This window comes from Phodopus roborovskii, unplaced genomic scaffold (assembly GCF_943737965.1).
Source record: "Phodopus roborovskii unplaced genomic scaffold, PHOROB, whole genome shotgun sequence".
Taxonomy (NCBI): Eukaryota; Metazoa; Chordata; class Mammalia; order Rodentia; family Cricetidae; genus Phodopus; species Phodopus roborovskii.
The window spans coordinates 9,614,515-9,633,277 of record NW_026125281.1 but is presented as its reverse complement, the minus strand read 5'-3'; the positions used below and the strand labels follow the sequence as shown (position 1 = coordinate 9,633,277).

The 18,763-nt window shown below is 44.3% G+C and overlaps 1 protein-coding gene across 1 annotated transcript in view; it reads right to left on the bottom strand.

Annotated features, from left to right (window-relative positions):
* Window positions 1–18,763, bottom strand: part of Slco5a1 (solute carrier organic anion transporter family member 5A1) — an 80,308-nt gene that overhangs the window by 26,752 nt on the left and 34,793 nt on the right. The window contains exons 3-4 of the mRNA XM_051196996.1: window positions 10,859–10,991; window positions 5,635–5,852 (exon numbers count right to left, since the gene is read on the bottom strand). Of these exons, the coding sequence (XP_051052953.1) occupies window positions 5,635–5,852; window positions 10,859–10,991 (351 nt within the window). The remainder of the gene's footprint in view (window positions 1–5,634; window positions 5,853–10,858; window positions 10,992–18,763) is intronic.

The following is an 18,763-nucleotide window of genomic DNA, read 5'->3' as shown; positions in this document are numbered from 1 at the left end:
ATCCTCAGAAAGAGAGCTTCCAAAAGGGCACCATGCTAGCCGGGTGTGGTGGCACGCCCTTGCAGCCCCATATACCTGGGAGGTACAGCAAGACCCTGTCTGCAAATAAAGCAAACAACAGAGGCTCCATTCGGCAAAGCCCGAATCGTTTTCTTTTTAAGGGAATACAAATCGATGGACGAGCTATCTATCTCCTCTTTAAAGGAGCTGGTATCGATGGACACACAAAAAAATAAAGACAAAACTGCTCCAGAAGACCAGAGAGTGTGGGACTCAGACACATATGTAATTGAGAATGAAATCTAGAATGCAATGCAGAGCCTGGGCGCTGGAGAATGAGACATGCCAAGCCTGAAGGCCTCGACCGTGATCCTCAGCTCTGGAGAGAAGTCATGCCAAGCCTGAGTTCAGACCTGGAGGTTTCCTTTATCCTTCTGAAAGCTGGATTAAATATTAGAATGTCACTTCCAATATTTGGCATAAATACTCTAAGGAATATTGATGTGTGCAAGATAAATGCATTGACTTAAATACCCTAATTGACTATCTAATATCAATGTCAATTAAGGCATTTTTAGCAGGAGATTTTCAGTATATCCCATTAAAACAGTGTTTCTGTTTAACAAGATAGTAGTAGGTTGGGTGTGCTCACATGTGCCCATAGTCTGAACACTCAAAGATTGAGACAAGAGGATGAGAGGTCCAAGGCCAGTTTTAACAGTCCAATTCGTTTAAGGCCAGCATAGGCTGCATGAGACTCTGTCTGGAACTTCCGATCAACAGCTGGGAGAATCTATTCTTCACAAATAGAGTAAGGAATTAGCAGTGTGTCCCATCTAGAACATTTACACAAAAGTGGGATTATTCTCCACAATCCGGAAAGGAAGTGAAAAGAATTTTCCAGAAATATGAGCAAGAAAATCAGAGTGGAAACTGATTTCATGAAACAATTATATAACATGTTCAGGCTCCTCTTAGTGTGTGTGTGTGTGTGTGTGTGTGTGTGATCTCCACACCTCTGAGGAAAAGTCAGAAACTCACAATCTCTTTCAGGACAAGAAACTAACTTAAGAAGTAGTATATAACTTTCCATAAATAAATCTTAAATTCCAGAATGGACTCTCCTGATTTTGATAAGAGGGTAGAACCCCTTGGAAGCACTGGGCACTAAGAAGCACTGGGTGGAGAACATAACAGAGATCCATGAAAAGAAAGAGCAGCTTAAGTATCTATAAAGAACCCCAGGGTGATGAAGAAATGGCTCAGCCATTAAGAGCACTTTCTGCTCTTGCAGAGGACCTGACTTTGCTTCCCAGTACCCACAGAGCAGCCTGTTATTTCAATTGCAGGGTATCTGGCGCCACCTTCTGGCCTCTGCCGGCACCAGGCATGCAAGTGATATTCAGACACACACTTAGGCTAACACTCATACACGTAAAATATAAAGAATAGATCTTTAGAAAGAACAAGGGTAATAATATGGATTTGATATCAATACACTATTTTACTGTTCAATTAATACATTTCGCATTGAAGTATACAAAGTATAAAGACCTCTAACCACACCTTCCTCTCTTTCCCTGAGTCTGTTTGTATTCACCCTAATTAAAATTCTAAATATATTTTTATGTCTTCAATTATTTAACAGCAACTTCATCTCAATTCATTTGTATATATAAAACAATTGTGGAGGCTGGAGAGGTGGATCAGTGGTTAAGAGTGTGTAATGACCTTGTAGAGGTCCCAAGTTCAGTTCCCAGCACTGTCATCAGGCATTACACACAATTGTAACTTGAATTTCAGGAGACCAGTGACTTCTTCTGCCCTCCAATGTTATCTGTAACCTATACAGGTGTGTACACATGCATGCACAAGTACTTGCAAGTCTGCACTCACCAGATTGTATGCAAACACACCACCATCATCATCACCATCATGATAATCACACCATCATGATCACCATCATCATCATCATCTCCATCATCATCACCATCATGATAATCACACCATCATGATCACCATCATCATCATCATCTCCATCATCATCACCATCATCTCCATCATCATCACCATCATCATCATCATCATCACCATCATCTCCATCATCATCACCATCATCATCATCATCTCCATCATCATCACCATCATCTCCATCATCATCACCATCATCTCCATCATCATCACCATCATCATGGTCCACAATACAGCTGTGGAAATGATGTTCTGGTCCACATGGGAAGAGCTCAGACTGCATGAGCATGCAGAGAATTCCTCCATGTTACTGGAGAATTAGGAGTTATTCTAGCAGTTACAAAAGAACACACTATCACAGAGTCATGGTGAGGAAGGAGACCATATTTACAACTTATATGAAGAGACATAGTATTTTCCAAATATTGGTGCTATCTTTTAACAAGAAGTCTTTAACAATGTTCTAATCTATCATCCTTCTTGGGCTGTAATGCCAACTCTATGGCATATTAGTAACTTCATCTTATTCCTTTGTTTCAGCGTATGCATAGTCAAACTCCCACTGTTACTTTATCATAAGCATCTGATAAACATTATGCTCTATAATTTATATAAAAATTAACTCAGGACACTTAAGAAAGTGCTCAACATCCTTAGCCATCAGGGAAATGCAAACCAAAACAACTCTGAGATACCATCTTACTCCTGTCAGAATGGCTAAAATCAAAAACACCAAAGACAGTTTATGCTGGAGATGATGTGGAGAAAGGGGAACACTCCTCCACTGCTGGTGGGAGTGCAAACTCATACAGCCACTTTGGAAATCAATTTTCTCAGGAAAATGGGAATCAATCTACCACAAGAACCAGCAATTCCACTCTTAGGCATGTACCCAAAAGATGCACATTCATACAACAAGGACATCTGTTCAACTATGTTCATGGCAACATTATTTGTAATAGCCAGAACTTGGAAGCAACCTAAATGCGCCTCAACTCAAAAATGGATAGAGAAAATGTGGTACATTTACATAATGGAGTACTACTCAGTGGGGAAAAAAAAAACAATGGAATCTTGAAATTTTTAGGCAAATAGATGGAACTAGAAGAAACAATCCTGAGTGAGGTAACCCAGTCACAAAACATGGCATGTACTCACTCATATATGGATTTTAGACATGGAGCAAAGGATCACCAGCCTACAATCCACACCTCCAAAAAAGCTAGGAAACAAGGAGGACCCTGAGAGAGATATATACATAGTCCCCCAGAGAAGGAGAAAGGGACAAGATCTCCTGAGCAAATTAGGAACACCAGGGGGAGATGAGAGGGAGTTAGGAGAAAGAGAAGGGGAGAGGAGGACATGAGGGAGCAGGAAGATTGAGTCAGGGGAGGAATAGAGGAGAGCAAGAAAAGAGATACCATAATAGAGGGAGCCAGTATAGGTTTAAAGAGAAATCAGCCACTAGGGAAATATCCAGAAATCTACAAGGATGACCCCAACTAACAATCTAAGCAATAATGGACAGGCTACCTTAAATGCCCTTTCCCGATAATGAGATTGATGACTATCTTATATGCTATCATAGAGCACTCATCCAGTGGCTGATGGAAGCAGAAGCAGACACCCACAGCTAAACACTGAGTCCAGTTGCACAGAGGGAAGAGAGATGAGAAAAGGGGTCAAAACCAGGCTGGAGAAACCCACAGAAACAGCTGACCTGAACAAGGGGGAGCTCATGGACCCCAGTCTGATAGCAGGGAAACCAGCACAGGACCCACCAGACCCCCTGAATTTGGTGTCAGTTAGGAGGCCTTGGAAGTCTATGGGGCCTCTGGTAGGGGATCAGTATTTATCGCTAGTATACGATGAATAAATGGACTTTGGGAGCCCATCCCGCATAGAGGGATACTCTCTCAGCCTAGACACACTGGGGAGGGCCGGCCCTGCTCCAAATGCCATGACTTTGAAGATCCCCCATGGCAGGCCTCACCCTCCCTGGGGAGCAGAAAGGGGATGGGATGGGGGTTGGTGGGGGGGGGAGGAGGAGAGGGTGAGGGAGCTGGGATTGACATGTAAAACAAGCTTGTTTCAAATTGAAAACAAGAATAAATATCAAACAAGAAAAAACTTAACTCAGCAAATGAGATTGGAGTAATGAACTGGAGTCACTGTAGGTTCCCTTAAACAAGAGGACTCACTGTCATTGAAAAGATGAAAGATTGCCTATTTAGGAGCAATTTAAGATGTTTAGATTTTAGATTGCTTAATCTATCTATATGAACTCTATTGTTAAGTAATTATAATTATATTATTATTTCTACTATCAGCATTTCTGAGACAGGGTCTCACCATGTAGCTCTGGCTGTCCTGGAACTCCCTATATACACCATGCCAGCTTCAAATCCACGGAAATCTGTCTCTACCTCTGCCTCACGTAAATCTGCCCCCAGCCCTGCCCCTGCCCTTGCCCCTGCCTCCCAAGTGCTGGTGTTAAGGGTTTGCTAAACTATTCACTTTTAAGAGAAGTAAAAATGGAAAAACAGGGCAGTCCATCCCTTAGACACCCTTCCTCCAGGTCAGAACCACAAAGACAACTGGTACAGCTACGGGAATATTTCCTTTTAGAGGAGGTTCACAGTTACATAAGGCTATCCCCATAATACCATACTGCTCCCCTAAAACAAGCCACCCTTTACAACACAGTGCAGCCACAGTGTTAGTAATCAGACAAGTGATTACAGCAAATGCTACATCTAGATATGGCTATCTTCATGGCCTCAAGCAATGATGCTCAAACTTTCTGCAGGGTGGGCCATTTCCTGTACTATTTAATCTGTTATCTACTAGTAACTTTGCAAAACACATTCAAAGGAATTGTTAGGAATTTGTTTTGGAGTTCCTTGTTTTTTCACCGTTAGTGTGTATAAATGTATATGGTGTGTCTGCAGGAATATCAGGCTTGTTTCACCACGTGTGTTAAAGTCAGAGGGCATTCCAGTGTGAGATCTAAAAATGGAACTCTGGTTTTCAGGCTATACATCCTTTTAAAGACATGAAATATAAGCCTAATTTTTTTATAATTATTGTCAGATTCAACAGATAAAATCATTCCCTTAAATTTCTTTATTAGCCAGGCGGTGATGGCACATGCCTTTAGTCCCAGCACTCGGGAGGCAGAGGCAGGAGGATCTCTGTGAGTTCGAGGCCAGCCTGGTCTGCAGAGCGAGTTCCAAGACAGGCTCCAAAGCTACACAGAGGAAACCGTCCCAAAATTTTCTTTTTTAAAGTTAGCTTACAAAGTAGCGAGTTTCACTGTAGCTTTTTCTATACATGTATGTCATTTTGTTTTGTTCTTATTAATCCCTCTTTTCAACTGCCACCCTACCCTGAATCACTGTCTGCCGCCTCCTCTCAAAGAGGCCACTCTCTCACATTTCTACAATGGCATTTGCAGCGTTTCTCTCCGATCTACTCAGCTAGAAGCAAACATCTGTGAGGGACACTGTGTAGGGCCACCGTTCCAATTTCAGAGCCCTGTTGAGCATCAAACTCAAGGCCCTGGAATTGCTCTCTACCATTGAGCCACACTCTTCGACCCCAACTTGGTAGAGCTCGGGCCTAAAGTACCACGTGTGTATTTTTATTTAAAAGATACTCTACCTCTGACGTTCTTTCCAAAGCCCATTGAAGAAACTTTTTTGTTCACTTGTTCACTGGTGGTTGATTTCTCCTTGATGACATCATCATCGCTAACGACGTCAGCAGAAAACTTTTTCTTTTTCTTTTTCTTGTGTCGAGGAGGAAGCTTTTTTGGAAAAGTAAACATTGGGAATATCACAAGGAACATAGCAATGGCACAAAGGAGGAATCCACTCCACCTTAAAAAAAAAAAAAACGGGAAATGTGAGTAGCATTTATGGCTTCCGGTTAGAAGTAAGAACAAATCATCAAAATTGGCTTGTCATGACAACCCTGCAAAGAAATCATTTTAAAACTGAACGAACCCAGAAAGAAAATTCATAATTACTATGGCACTACAGTCACTGCTGTGTTCAGCAACTTGATTAGAATGTCATTCAAGAAATTTGAGTATGGACTAAATCTGCTAACATGACTTGTTCTGCTACAGCGTGCATTTCATAAGTGCTTGTTTTATTTTGCTTTGTTTGAGCCTGAGTCTCATGTAGCACCGACTGGCCTCCACTGATGATTATTTTAGGGTGACCTTGACTGTCTCACCTTCCTCCCTCTACCTCCGAATGCCACAATGACAGGCATGAACCACCATACCTGGCTACAGTAAATTTCATACAAAACCAACAGACTACCTCACAGGCTTTGAGGAGCAATTTTCTTAAAAGAAAGCAAATAGCTCTCGTCAAATGTGCTTTGTTTGTCCATCATGTTTGATGGAGATTGAAGCTACACTCTAGCTTTATGTCTAGTGTAATTCTGTTTGCTAACAGGGCTTAAATATTTTTTTTCCAAGTACTTAAGAATGTATTGCTCGCCCCCACTTATCCAGTCCCCACAGAAGGTAACAAAATGATGTATATCAAGACATTCAGAGTTGATCTTTGTCATGAAGAACTTAAAACGACCGTAAGCCAAAGATAGACACCCTCCAAGAAATGCAAGGAGATTTAGACAGCTGAGCGATGGATCTTATTTTGAAGTTTGTGTTCCAGAAAGCTTCCTAGGAGATATATTATCACCTATCTAGTGCCTGGGACCAGTTAGGTACTCGAAAGTTTTGCCCAATACATAAATTGAAAGAAATAGGTTTAAAATGGGTGGCAGGTATCAGTGTTGGGGAACATAGCTAGGTCAACATGGCTCCTTCAGAATCTGGCTGCTTACGGATCCTCATCAGTCACACAGCCCCATTACCCTCTGGAATTGGAGTCCCCAGGCTGCTTCACATCCTCACATCCTCCCTCCTTGAGAGGGCAGGCAGGGGAGTCAGGATATTCCTGAGCTGCAGTTTAAACACAACTAGATTTGGCTGCTATCTTCACCACTCACTAACTCTAAAATCTTGGGGAATTATTTTACTTCTCCTGACTGAATTTCTCACATGGAAAAGGGGGTAAAAATGCTTCTGAGAGTCCTCAAATGTGAATAAGATAATGCTTATAGCAGACCTAATGAAACAGCCACTCCGAATCAGCAGCTAATGCGCAATAGTTACTTTGGTCTTGCGGTTAAGGTAGATCTGCACTCAGACTAGATGTTCAGTCTTCATCGAGCCTGTGATGATGTTGAATTTCATACAATCATTCAAGATACACTCCTTTTTATATTTTTAAGATGTTTATTTAATACAAGTGTGTTTTGACAAGGGGGAGGTAGTGCACCCGGAACGTTACATGTGTGGAGGTCAGAGGACATCTTTGTGGAATTGCTTCTCTTGTCAACCTTTACGTGGTTTCTGGGGAATGAACTCAGGTAACCAGGCTGGCGCAGCAAGCACCTTAGCCACTGAACTATTTTTCCAATCCTTGAGATACACCCCAACCACCCAGAGGAAGGGAAGAATTACAGCAAGCAAATAAAAACGGGACAGGGGCCAATTCAAAGCAAAACAAGCCGGCTCACTTTCCTCAATAGTTTCAAGAAATAACCATACAAAACATGAGGCAAAGGCAGCCACCGAGCCACTGCTGAAGAGGATTCTGGGAGCAGCCATGGTGGGACAATGTGCAGCATGTGTTGGAAAAGACACCTCAATCATACTCAACACTGAAAGGCTCAAGCATTTAAATCCTTTCATGAACCATTATTCGGGCCAGTCATTCAGGTAGCAGACTGACAAATAGCTCTGCCTCCGTCCGGTCCTTAACCCAGCACATCACACAGAGGTTTTATGCAAGTGATTCAATCCCCTGATTATTAATTTTCTGACCCATAAAATGGACATGATGTTAAAGGCTACATTTGATTGTTAAGGGCTTAAATGACTGTGTGTGTGCAAAGCTCTTAGTAGAACGCTTGACACACACTGTCTAATAAATGCCAGCATAGTTTCACCCACCACTCCTTCAGCCTTTAATGAAAACGTATCTTTACTGCTAGGCATTCCGTTCAATGAGAAACCTATTGCAAACAATACTGCCAAATAGAAAAGAATTAAAATTCATTTTTAAACAGACTCAGATAGTTCTAAAGTGACAATCATTTATAGAATTAAGATTAAGTCATCAAGTGGATAGATAAAATTACTTAACTATTGATAAAATTCAAATCACTGAGGATGCCTTGGTTAGGTGATGTGGGTCCATAATCCCAGCTACTCAGGAAGCTGAGGCAGGAGGACTGCAAGCTCAAGGCCAGCCTTGGCTACAAGTGAGTTCAAGGCCAGCCTGAGCAACTTGGTGAGCTAAAAGAAATAATTAAAATTAAAAAAGAAGAAGCTAAAGGAGAAGGCTGGGATTGTATTGTAGAGATAGAACACTTGCTGGGTGTGTGTCTAGCCCTTCATTGAGCCCCCTGTTGAACTTCAAAAAAAAAAAAAATGACCGAAGGCTAGGACATACAAGAAAGGCAAAACAGGACGAACTCGGAGCTCTTCATAGTCAACTCGCTCTTTACAACAACGCTACACCCAAGGAAGAACAGAGAAGTAATTCCCAGGTCCACACAGCTGTGAGGGGCACACTAGAGGAACGCAACTGTAGGGCGTGCGCTCCACATAGAACCTTCTGAGGGCAGCTGAGTGAGAGCCTGTCCACGAGAGAACTGATCGATGGCAGCATAAGGCACGGGCCAGATGAGGGCTTCTGCATCCTTCCTACCCTTCTCCCTGAAGCTGCTGCATCTGTCTGTCCCTCCCTCATCATACATCTCAGCATACCCAGGTGGAACAGGGACGGGGAATCCATCGGACGTCCGTAAGTGTATCTCGGGCATCTCTTTTCTAATGTTGAAAAAACAATGTCTGTTCTGACCCATTTCCAGAACTACAATGAAAACAGCCGTTTTCACCATCAGAATTCAAAAGCCCATGTTTGTCCCCTACCACTGACAACGGCTCTCCTCTTTGTATGACTCGGACACTCTACAGGTCAAGTTCACCTGGTGTTAGCCTGTCTAGCTTCAGTGATGGTTATGATGAAAATCAGAACTGTCAAACAGCCTCATTAATATGTTAACTACTTAGAAATGTGTGTTAAGCGTATTTCCCATCAACCACAGAGTTGCAGGGTTCATGTCCTGTAATAAAATAGGATAAAGCATTCTAAGCCCTCTTCAGAAAGTAATTGTGTGGCACATGTAATTTCTAATACTAAAATATTGCTTTGCCACAAAATGAAAATCTGTCAGTCTATGCCTGATATACAGATATAGATATGTGTATATCCAGCAGCATGACCTCAGGACAGTATATATTCAGCAACATGAACTCGGGACAGTATGTATCCAGCAACATGAACTTGGAACACCAACATTTTCAGTTACTGGCTGTGCTTGTCATGAAGAAATAACTTGTCCCTTGCAAACTGAGGACTGCGAAGAGCTCCAGCACAAGCCAGGCAAGCGGACAAATAGCACACCACCTAATGCTAAACTTCCCCCGAGTTCTGCATTGCTGGTATGGCAGGACTCTCAAAGTCCGGCAAGCGGCAGCTAAATGTGCAGGACCCGTGGGGAAACAAACTACTTTCCAAAGAGGAAAGATCTGCTCAGAGGGGAGCACTGGAAAAGTAGGGCCGGAGATCCGAGCCAGGGTGGACATGCCCTTCCAAGTTATTGTCAACTTCGCACCAACTAGGACCACCAGGAAAGAAGGAATATCAGCGGCCTCCATCAGACTGGGGTGGGCAAGCCTGTGGGCACATCCATTCGTGAGGGATGTGAGGGGACCCAGCCCCCTGTGGGTGGTTCCACCCTGGGCAGGTGGCCCTGAGGTGAGTAAGGATGCAAGCAGCAAGCCATGAAGAGCATTCGGCAAACAGAACTCCTCTGGTTCCTGCTCCCCTTATTTCTTCCTAAAGCTCCCCTCGATGATGGATGGTACCCTCTAAACTGGTATAAGCCCCTTGTTCCCACAAGTCAGTCTCGGTCAGTGTTTTATCACAGCAACAAAACCTAAGGAAGACAGAAAGAAATGTTTTGTTTTGTTTTGTTTTCCCCTCTAATACAGAGAAAAGGTCATGGAAGACAGGGTTAAGGCAATCTTTCAGGAAAGTCCCCTCAGGGTCACAGAAGCCCTCTTCCTGCTTAAGACTCAGTGACCCCCAAATGACTCTGTGTTAGTGTCCTGTTGCTGCTATAAGAAGTTATCACATACAGACTGACTCGTGTAACACAAGTGCATCGGCTCCAACTGCACATGGACTCAGCTCCTAGCTCTGAGCTTCAGGCATCTGCACATCCCATCCAAAGTCCTGGCTAGAGAGCAGCCCATCTTTCCTTTCTAACCTCTAGAGGCTCTGCCTGCAGCCTTCCCCCCCCCACCCCCCCCACCCTTCCGCCATCTTCAGAGTGAACGCCATGACCTCTGCTGTAGTCAGCAGATCCCTGAACCTGGCTACCTCCTTCCTCCCTTCACCTAAGACACTCTCAAATCCTTCATCTGATCCTCTCTGTAAATCCCCTCAGCACAGGAGGTCCCACATTCATAAGTTCTGGGTAGAGGGGCTGGAGAGATGGCTCAGGGGTTAAGAACAGGGGCTGCTCTTCCAGAGGTCCTGAGTTCAATTCCCAGCAACCACGTGATGGTTCACATCCATCTGTAGTGAGATGTGGTGGCCTCTTCTGGCCTGAAATCATAACTGCAGACAGAACTGTGATAAGCTCTGAGGATAAGGAAACGGCTGCTTGTGAAGGAAATACTGGCTGACCATCTCCAGCAAATGAAATGCAAAATGTAAGAACCACTCACCAGTTTCCGATGAAACGAGGGTCGCTCTGATCGAGGAAAACAGGGTTTCTGGGATCGACATAAAAACCAATGAGTAGCCCACCTAGTAAGTATCCTACTGCAGGGCCAAGCGCTCCCATGACGTACATGATGGCTGAGGAGACAGAAGGGGTAAGATAACACATAGACAACGTCACATAAGAGCTACAAGTCCCCTGACCTGACTCACACTAAGTAGGTCACAGCTACCTCCTGGAATGTTGATGCTAACCCTGGGCTTTAAGCTTTGCCCCCTGTTTCTTACAGCCTCAGAGTCACTCAGCCAGCTTTGCCATTCCTTCTGTCTTGACTTTTAACGTGAGCATCCAGGCCCCTCCCCAGACTCACTAAATTCTTTTTTATTAGCATATATTAATTGTTATGATAATGAGTTTTATTATTGCATTTCCATACACATGATGTATTTTATCATATTCACCACCCCCCCCCCTTACCCAGTGCATGGAGGAACCATCAAACGACACCGGGAAACCTCAGCTGCTTTTTTAAGATTCAGTGATGTAATAAGAAAAAATCTATTTTTATTATATAGCAATCGTATGAAGTCCAACAGAATCACACGCACACACACACACACACACACACAGACACTTCTTCAGGCTGTTTGCTTGCTTGCCGTGATGAGCACCCAATCTGAGGCCTTACACCTGTGGGTATTATGTTTCTTGTTGCTGTCCTCATCAAAGGCCTGACAGACCATATTTAAGGAAGGCTTTGACTTGGTCTTGGGGTTGAGTGGCGACAGTCTATCATGAAGAAGTTCATAGCAGTGAAAATGTGTGACTATGACTGCTCATGTAGATTAGGAAGCCAGGAGAACTCAGATGCAAAAGCAGACTGAGATACAGTCATTGATGACTGCCTTCTTGTAACCGGTTTCCTCTGGCTAGGCTCTATCTCCTGTTTCAGAAACTTCCCAAAGCAGCATCACTAGCTGGAGAGCAAATGTTTGAACACACGAGCCTGTGGGGGACATTTTACATTCAAATCATCCCACCACTGTTTCCATAAGCTTATGGCCATGTCACAATGCAAAATGCATCCAGCCTAACTGTAAAAGTCCCATAGTCCTACAGTTCCAACAGCACCCTCCAGCTCCATGTCTGGTATCTGAGGTCCGCAGTGGAATCATCTAAGTCTCAGGTTGCCATCCATATAATCCCTGCTGCCTACAGCACATGTGCCCTCTCTCTCAAGCTGGCAACATTTGAGGACTTTAGCTTTTCTCACAGTCCTGGCATCTCCAGCATCTTAGGATCTCCATGACAACTTGGGCTTCATCTTCACAGTATAGCGCAATGTCCTTCAGGGCCTCGTTGATAGCAGGAAATCTGACCCTGTCACACACTTCCTGGCTTCAGTATCTTTCTGAAACCTTGGTGCAGGTTTCCATAACTGTGCGAGGCTTGCATTCTGCATGACTTCAAACCAAGAACTACATAGGAGATAACACCAAATCCTACTATAGGCACCCCATGAAACTAGGGCCCCCTTTTACCACAGTGTAGTGGCCTTTGAGTGTCCAGGTGGCTGAACCTGAGAAGACATGGCTATAGGTAGTCTTGTTGTGACAAGGAGCCCCTGCCCTTTCTTCTTAAATGAAAGTTTTCCAAATTGAGTGTGTATTGTTACAAGCTGTAGCTTTGCATGTGTGAGTGAGGTCTTCCCCTCCAGATACTTTTCCTTCTGTCCCGGTGCAAAACAGGGCAAGGTTTCTCTTTAATTGTGCAAATCTTTTTAACAATTACCTGTATTTTGTCCTCAACTACCTGCCAACTTTAAAGTAGCTCATGATTCTTTATTTACCATATTACATTTTTCACATCTTTCTGCTCACTGTAGGTTTGGATTTAAAGCAGTATAACCATGCCCGAGCCTGAATGTTGGAGGTAGGGTGATGTCTCAGTAGTTAACGTTGCACACGGCACACCGGGTTAAGTGGCATGATGATCCTCTCTCATGTCACCCCTTTAGAGGAACAGGTAACTTCTAAATCCAAGGTCTCTGAAACCACTGGCACTAGACAAACCAGGACACTGGTTCATCTGTTCCTAAGTGGTCCCAAACCTCAGTGGAGACTAAAGAGAGGAGGTAAAAATCACCCGTGGCCACACCCACTGCATTTATTCAGCCCCTATCAAGCTGCGACTTCCATTTCAAGAAGAATTCAAAGATGTGTCTTCTTCATCACAAAAACCCAATTGGCCTGCATTGGAGAGGGTTGCAGGCACCGTTGTCCTAGTGTATTGGTTCCAACTCTATGGTGTAGCTTTTTTCTATAGTCCAAGTTGGATTCTTCAGCCAGCCTCTATGCCCAGTCTTGAATCCCAGGAAGTGATCCCAGAACTCCTAACAGCCATTGGCCAGACAACCACAAGCCTCGTGGGATGTGGGAAACTCAGTAGCCCAAGCACAATCAACAAAAACTCCAGCATCATGATGGCCTACAGAGTTACTGCCTTTCTGGCTCCACGCCCTAGATACTGAGTGAGCCACTCCTCTACCAGGCACTGGAGCAAGTCAGGGCCATTCCAAAGGTACACATGACTGACAAAGGACTGAAGGAGAGGAGGGATCTATGGAAATTAGTCAAGACTCAAGGGTGATGGTTGAAAAGATGACCTCAGGTATAACCCACTCAGGATGCAGGCAGAGCCACCTGCATGGGCAAAGGCACAGATGTCTAGAAGTGTGTCCGAGAAGCTGTGAGAAACCATGGTACTTTATTTGTAGTCGCTAAAGCTGCCAAGAACTGAAAGATCTAGGGGTAAATAAACTATAACTATGGGAAGTTCATACATTAGGATGACGCTTATCAATCTTAAGGAATGCATTGATGATACATGCTAAAACATGATGAACAATACTACCTATACCCTGGTCTCGTCCGTAGGCCTCAGTGCACAGGCAACCGTATGAGCACAAGCTGCCAGCCCCTTTTTCCCGAGGACAGTGAGACTTGGCGATGGCAAGGCAGTGTCCTGCGGAAACCCCAATCCCATTTGACTGTGAAGGAGTAAGTCACTTTCTCTGGGCAACGGAGGGCAGACGCTGACACCTAGGATGGGTAGGCAGACATAGTGCAGGGCGTCTCCATGGCTGTTCTCTGCTTTGCCATGTCTCTCCCTCTGACACCATCAGTGGAACTCTGAAAGTCCAGAGTGTCACGTGGCTTCCAGAGCTCTCTCTGTCCACCTCGTTCCCGCTGCGCCCAGGTCTTGGGTACTCAAGTTCCCATCCCCACGCCTTCTGCTTGTCAACGGGCAGAGTTCATCGAGAGAGCCACTGCCCTCGAGTAGGGTGGACATCTTTTCTTCCTGCTACTTGAACCTCTACAGCCTCTTCCTCTGGTCAAAGCAATTCCATTTTATCTTGGCATCCACTCCCTGCTCACCCATTCTCTCTTCATGCCCTGTTCTCCACTGGACCTTGTCCTGAATGATTCACTGGTAGCAGGTGACAAAATGAGGCCAGCCAGATGCTCCTCTCTCCACAAGATCCCTCTGTGGCCATGCAGCCCAGTCCTAGACTTCCTCCAGACCTCGGCTCAAACATTGCTTCCCAGAGTGGCTGTGGCTCCCCATGGATCTACACACAGAGTTCAAAACCTGCCAACATCACATCTTGGTACCCTGACTGTTGGCGTTTCCAACAGCGCACACACCGCCACATGAGGCATATGCTTGCTGATCTTGTATCATCTACCTCTCCCGTGGTACTGTCCTTTGCCTCGTTATCAGTGGCCCAGGAGCACTAACTATGAACTGACAAAGATTTGTTGAATAGAGACAAGATGAAGACACGGGCTATGAATCCTCAGTGAATAAACAAAAGCAGTGGAGGCCTTGTCCTTACAACAGAATCATATATTGGCTCTCTGGGCAGCCCTGTCTATCTCTGTGAGCCTCCAATCTCCCTTCCCACCCCAAAGTCTGTGACTTACAAAGTTGGGCCCTGTGGTTCACAGCCAGGGCCCACACTTTAGCCTTTTCCGGGTTCCCATACAGTTCACCAGCCTCCCTAGTTGGGGTTTTCTTGGAGTCTCATAGCCTTCTCCTAACAGGACTAGGCTGGTGCAGCAACACCTGACCTCCATCTTTTATTTTATCAACTTCTGCTTCTACATTGCTTCCTGCCTCTAGCTTTTCACGTATCTTCCCGTGTAGCGCCCTGTGTTCCCACTGGACCCGTCCACTAACCCCAGGGACCAATGTAGACAGAGGGTTAGCTGTAAATGTGAGTTAGGTCCAGGCTCAGAATTCAGGCTTGCACGCACAACCATGCCACAGACTACGGTGCTAGTACATGCCTGCGGTCCTCAGATGCCTAGTGAAGGCAGCACGGGACACGGTGCTGGGAGGCCACCTCTTGCCGGGCTTGGCCACACGGCAACGGAAGCTAAGAGAGAAGAAACGCAGTCCACACATCACCGCAGTATCAAAGCAGTGATACCAGCTCTCATTCCCGTTGCATTCAAGTTCCTGGAAGACGGCCAACATACTTCATTATACCGTAGCACTGGATGTAAAGGAAACATCCCTTCCCCCACTCCTTCCACTCACCAGGAATAAGGGCCCTTTTATTCTCAGTTATTCTGAGAATTGATTTTTTTTTTCTTTTAAAAGATTCAGTTACGTTGATTTAGACCTGGCAGCCAAAGGCCAGCTGCCACAGCCGGCGGGAAGTAGTCCATCACTTACTGAAGCATCTAGGGAGCATCTCGGGTCACAAAGGAGAGAGGCGAAAGCCTTACATGGATCCCTTGCCTGTCCTTCTCACAGCAACCACTGATTCATATTGAGAACTACCCTACAGAAGTATTCGCAAGGAGATCTGAAAATTATTTAGGGTACAATTTGTTCCCTCAAAGGCACTGTACAAGTGCATACAGAGGACTCTATTTGCACTCAGTTCATATCTGGGGCCTAGAAGGAAGCCATTTGATGTGCGGTGACTTCAAAGCATCAGGACGGCCACTGGCAAGTGTGCACTATCAGTGCCTTGGAACAGACTCCAGCTGTCAGGGAGCCTGAGAAATATTAGCCTAGTTATTTTTTCCCCTTTCAAAACACACCACAGTTTTCGTCAGTTGGCTAAGAAGAAAGGAAGAAGGAAGTAATTCAACGGTTTTAGAAAAGGTGAAGAGTGGTCCCTCCAATAATTTGAACCAGGAATGCACGAAGACGATCTAAACCTTCACAAGTTATTGAAGAAACAGGAAATGCAAACAATAAAGTGTGAAGCTACTCAGTATTGAGCAAAGAGCATGATAGGTCAGTACTAAGGCAGCTTAAAACCATCCATGGACTGCTCATTCTCAGAGCTCACTGGTACAGACTTGCACAAACTTTGACTACATTTACACATACAGACATGGACATAGATATATAGGTCTATCGTTTGTGTTGAGGGAACAGATCTCATGCGCTCCAAGCTGGCTTTCAACTTATTGGAGAGTGGAAGATAGCTTTGTAGTCCTGATCCTCTAGCTTGCTTCGTGCAGTGCTGGGGATTAAAGCCAGGGTTTCACACCTGCTAGATAAGCACTCTACCTACTGAGATCCATGCCCAAACGCAGCATTTACCAGTATGTTCTGTATATAAGAAAAACAGATAGCAGTAGTAACAGAAAGACTAAGTACAAAGACAGTGTAGTTATTAATTTTAATATTTATGAAAAGTTTTATGGCTTGGGAAAACACTTGTCTCCAAGTGGAGGGAGAGTCTCACCTTTATCCAGCCTTCCTTCCCCTCACCCTCTCTGAAGTTTCCTGAAGCAGGGGCTGGGTGCATCTAGTAGACCCACCCCAGCAGGCCAAAGCATCCAGAGCCAGCCAACATCGCAGTCCTAGTCCCACTGGAGAGGCGACTGTAGGCCTTTCTCCAGCCTTCCTTCCCCTCAACCTTCCTGGAGTTTCCTGAACCAGGGACTGGGTGCATGTGTAGTAGACCCTGCCTGCCCTGGCAGGCCAAACCATCCAGAGTCTGCATGAGCATACGACAGCACTTGGAAAGCCATCCTCCAAGTTCCCCTATCTACCCACCGTGTCTTCGCTCAGGCCAAACTATTACACTAAATCAGGGGTTGGCAAATGACCAGACAGGTTCAATAGAGTTGTATTGGGATGCAGCTAAACAAATTCATTTGCATACTTGGATCCCATTTTTCCTATCACAACAGCAGAATTTGGTAGTTGTGACAGAAACAGGGTATCCCACAAAGCCCAAAATAGTTATTGTCCGGCCTCTTATAGGAAGCATATGCAGCCCTTTATAAGGAAAAATGGCAGCCACTGAGTGTTTGCTGTGTTCTAGGTATTAGCTAGGTTTCCACACAGTGTCTTTTAAATTTTGCATCCAATAGAGTTGTAAGTTGCAGTTGTAATTCACAGAGGTATGAGTGAACTTCCATGACATGCATTTTCCAAAAAGCCACTTTTCTATTTAAAAAGATATTTTTAGACAAAGTCTCACTACATATAGCCTTGGCAAGCCTGAAATTCAATAGGTAGATCAGACTGGCCTTGAACTCACAGAGATCCAGCTGCCTCCAGAGTACTGGGATTAAAAACTTGTGCCCCCACAGCTAACTTACATTTTATATTTTTAACAGGCAAGCTCTGTAAAATAAAAATTGATTTGTGTGGCCAGGCATGGTTGTGCACACAGGAAGGGCAGCCCCACAGAACACATGGCCAGCCTAAGCTGCATAGTGCCTGCCTCCAAAAGAAGTTATAATGGTAAAAAATGAAAGACGATTTATATTAAAAAGAAAATTCATTTTCTAAGTCAATATTTACAGGAATAGCAATTTCTCAAACACTCCATTTATAAGGGCACAAAGCTTAAGCAATATTTTAGTTGAACTATAATCTCTGTAGTAGTAATAATGTAACTAATATTTAATGATTGTCTTCAGAAACTGAACTACATACATCACTATGCCATCCACCACTAACAGTTTTATGGAAAGAAGGTAGTTTATCCAATTTAGAGATCTAAGAGATCAGCTCCTGTCTGGGATGTGGCTGAAGTACTTGCCTAGCACACATGAAGTCCTGGGTTCCACTCCCCAGCACTGGATAAACTTTGCCTGGTGGCTTGCACCTGTAATCCCTGCCCTCAGGGTGTAGGGGATGGAAGGTCAGAATTTCAAGGCCATCCTCATCTCCATAGCAAGTCCAAGGCCAGCATGTGGTGCCAAGTCCTAGGGAAGCACATACTTTAGAACTTGGCCAAAGCCTTCCCTTGCTCCATTTAGGATCATGTGTCTTCAGACTACAAAAAAAAAAGTGATGAAAAATTAATGATAAGTAGCGTACAGGTGTCTATTACTCAGAAAAAATGTGAGCTGAAATTTTCTAAATGGTTTTGGAAATAAATGTGAGTGGAAGAAATCATAAGAGCATCCTCAATGAAAAGTTCATTCAGATTTGCATCTCCAGTTTTATCACTAATTGCCTGCCACAGGATGGCAGGAAAAGACACATTATCTGAAAAACACATTGAAAATATGCTTCGTGACATTTTCCCCAGTAATTACAGGGGAGACTCAGGCGAGCAAAGCAGCTGTTTAATCTGTCTCTTGGGACAATTAAGTCACTGCCAAGAAGCACCTTCCAGGTAAACAGGCACAGAGTAACACAGCCATCTCCTCGGGCACTTGAAGAAGCACTATCTCCATGGTATCGCCTAGGCATAAGAGAAGTGATGTCAGATGTGAATGTTGCTACAGGCTGTTAGTAGTCAAAGTCTACAGTTACATAGGAAATTATTCTACAAGATAATGTTGAACCTTTATTATTATAAGGTACTGCCCTGATGACGTCAATTTATCTTCTCAGCTAATTTTCAGAACAACATATG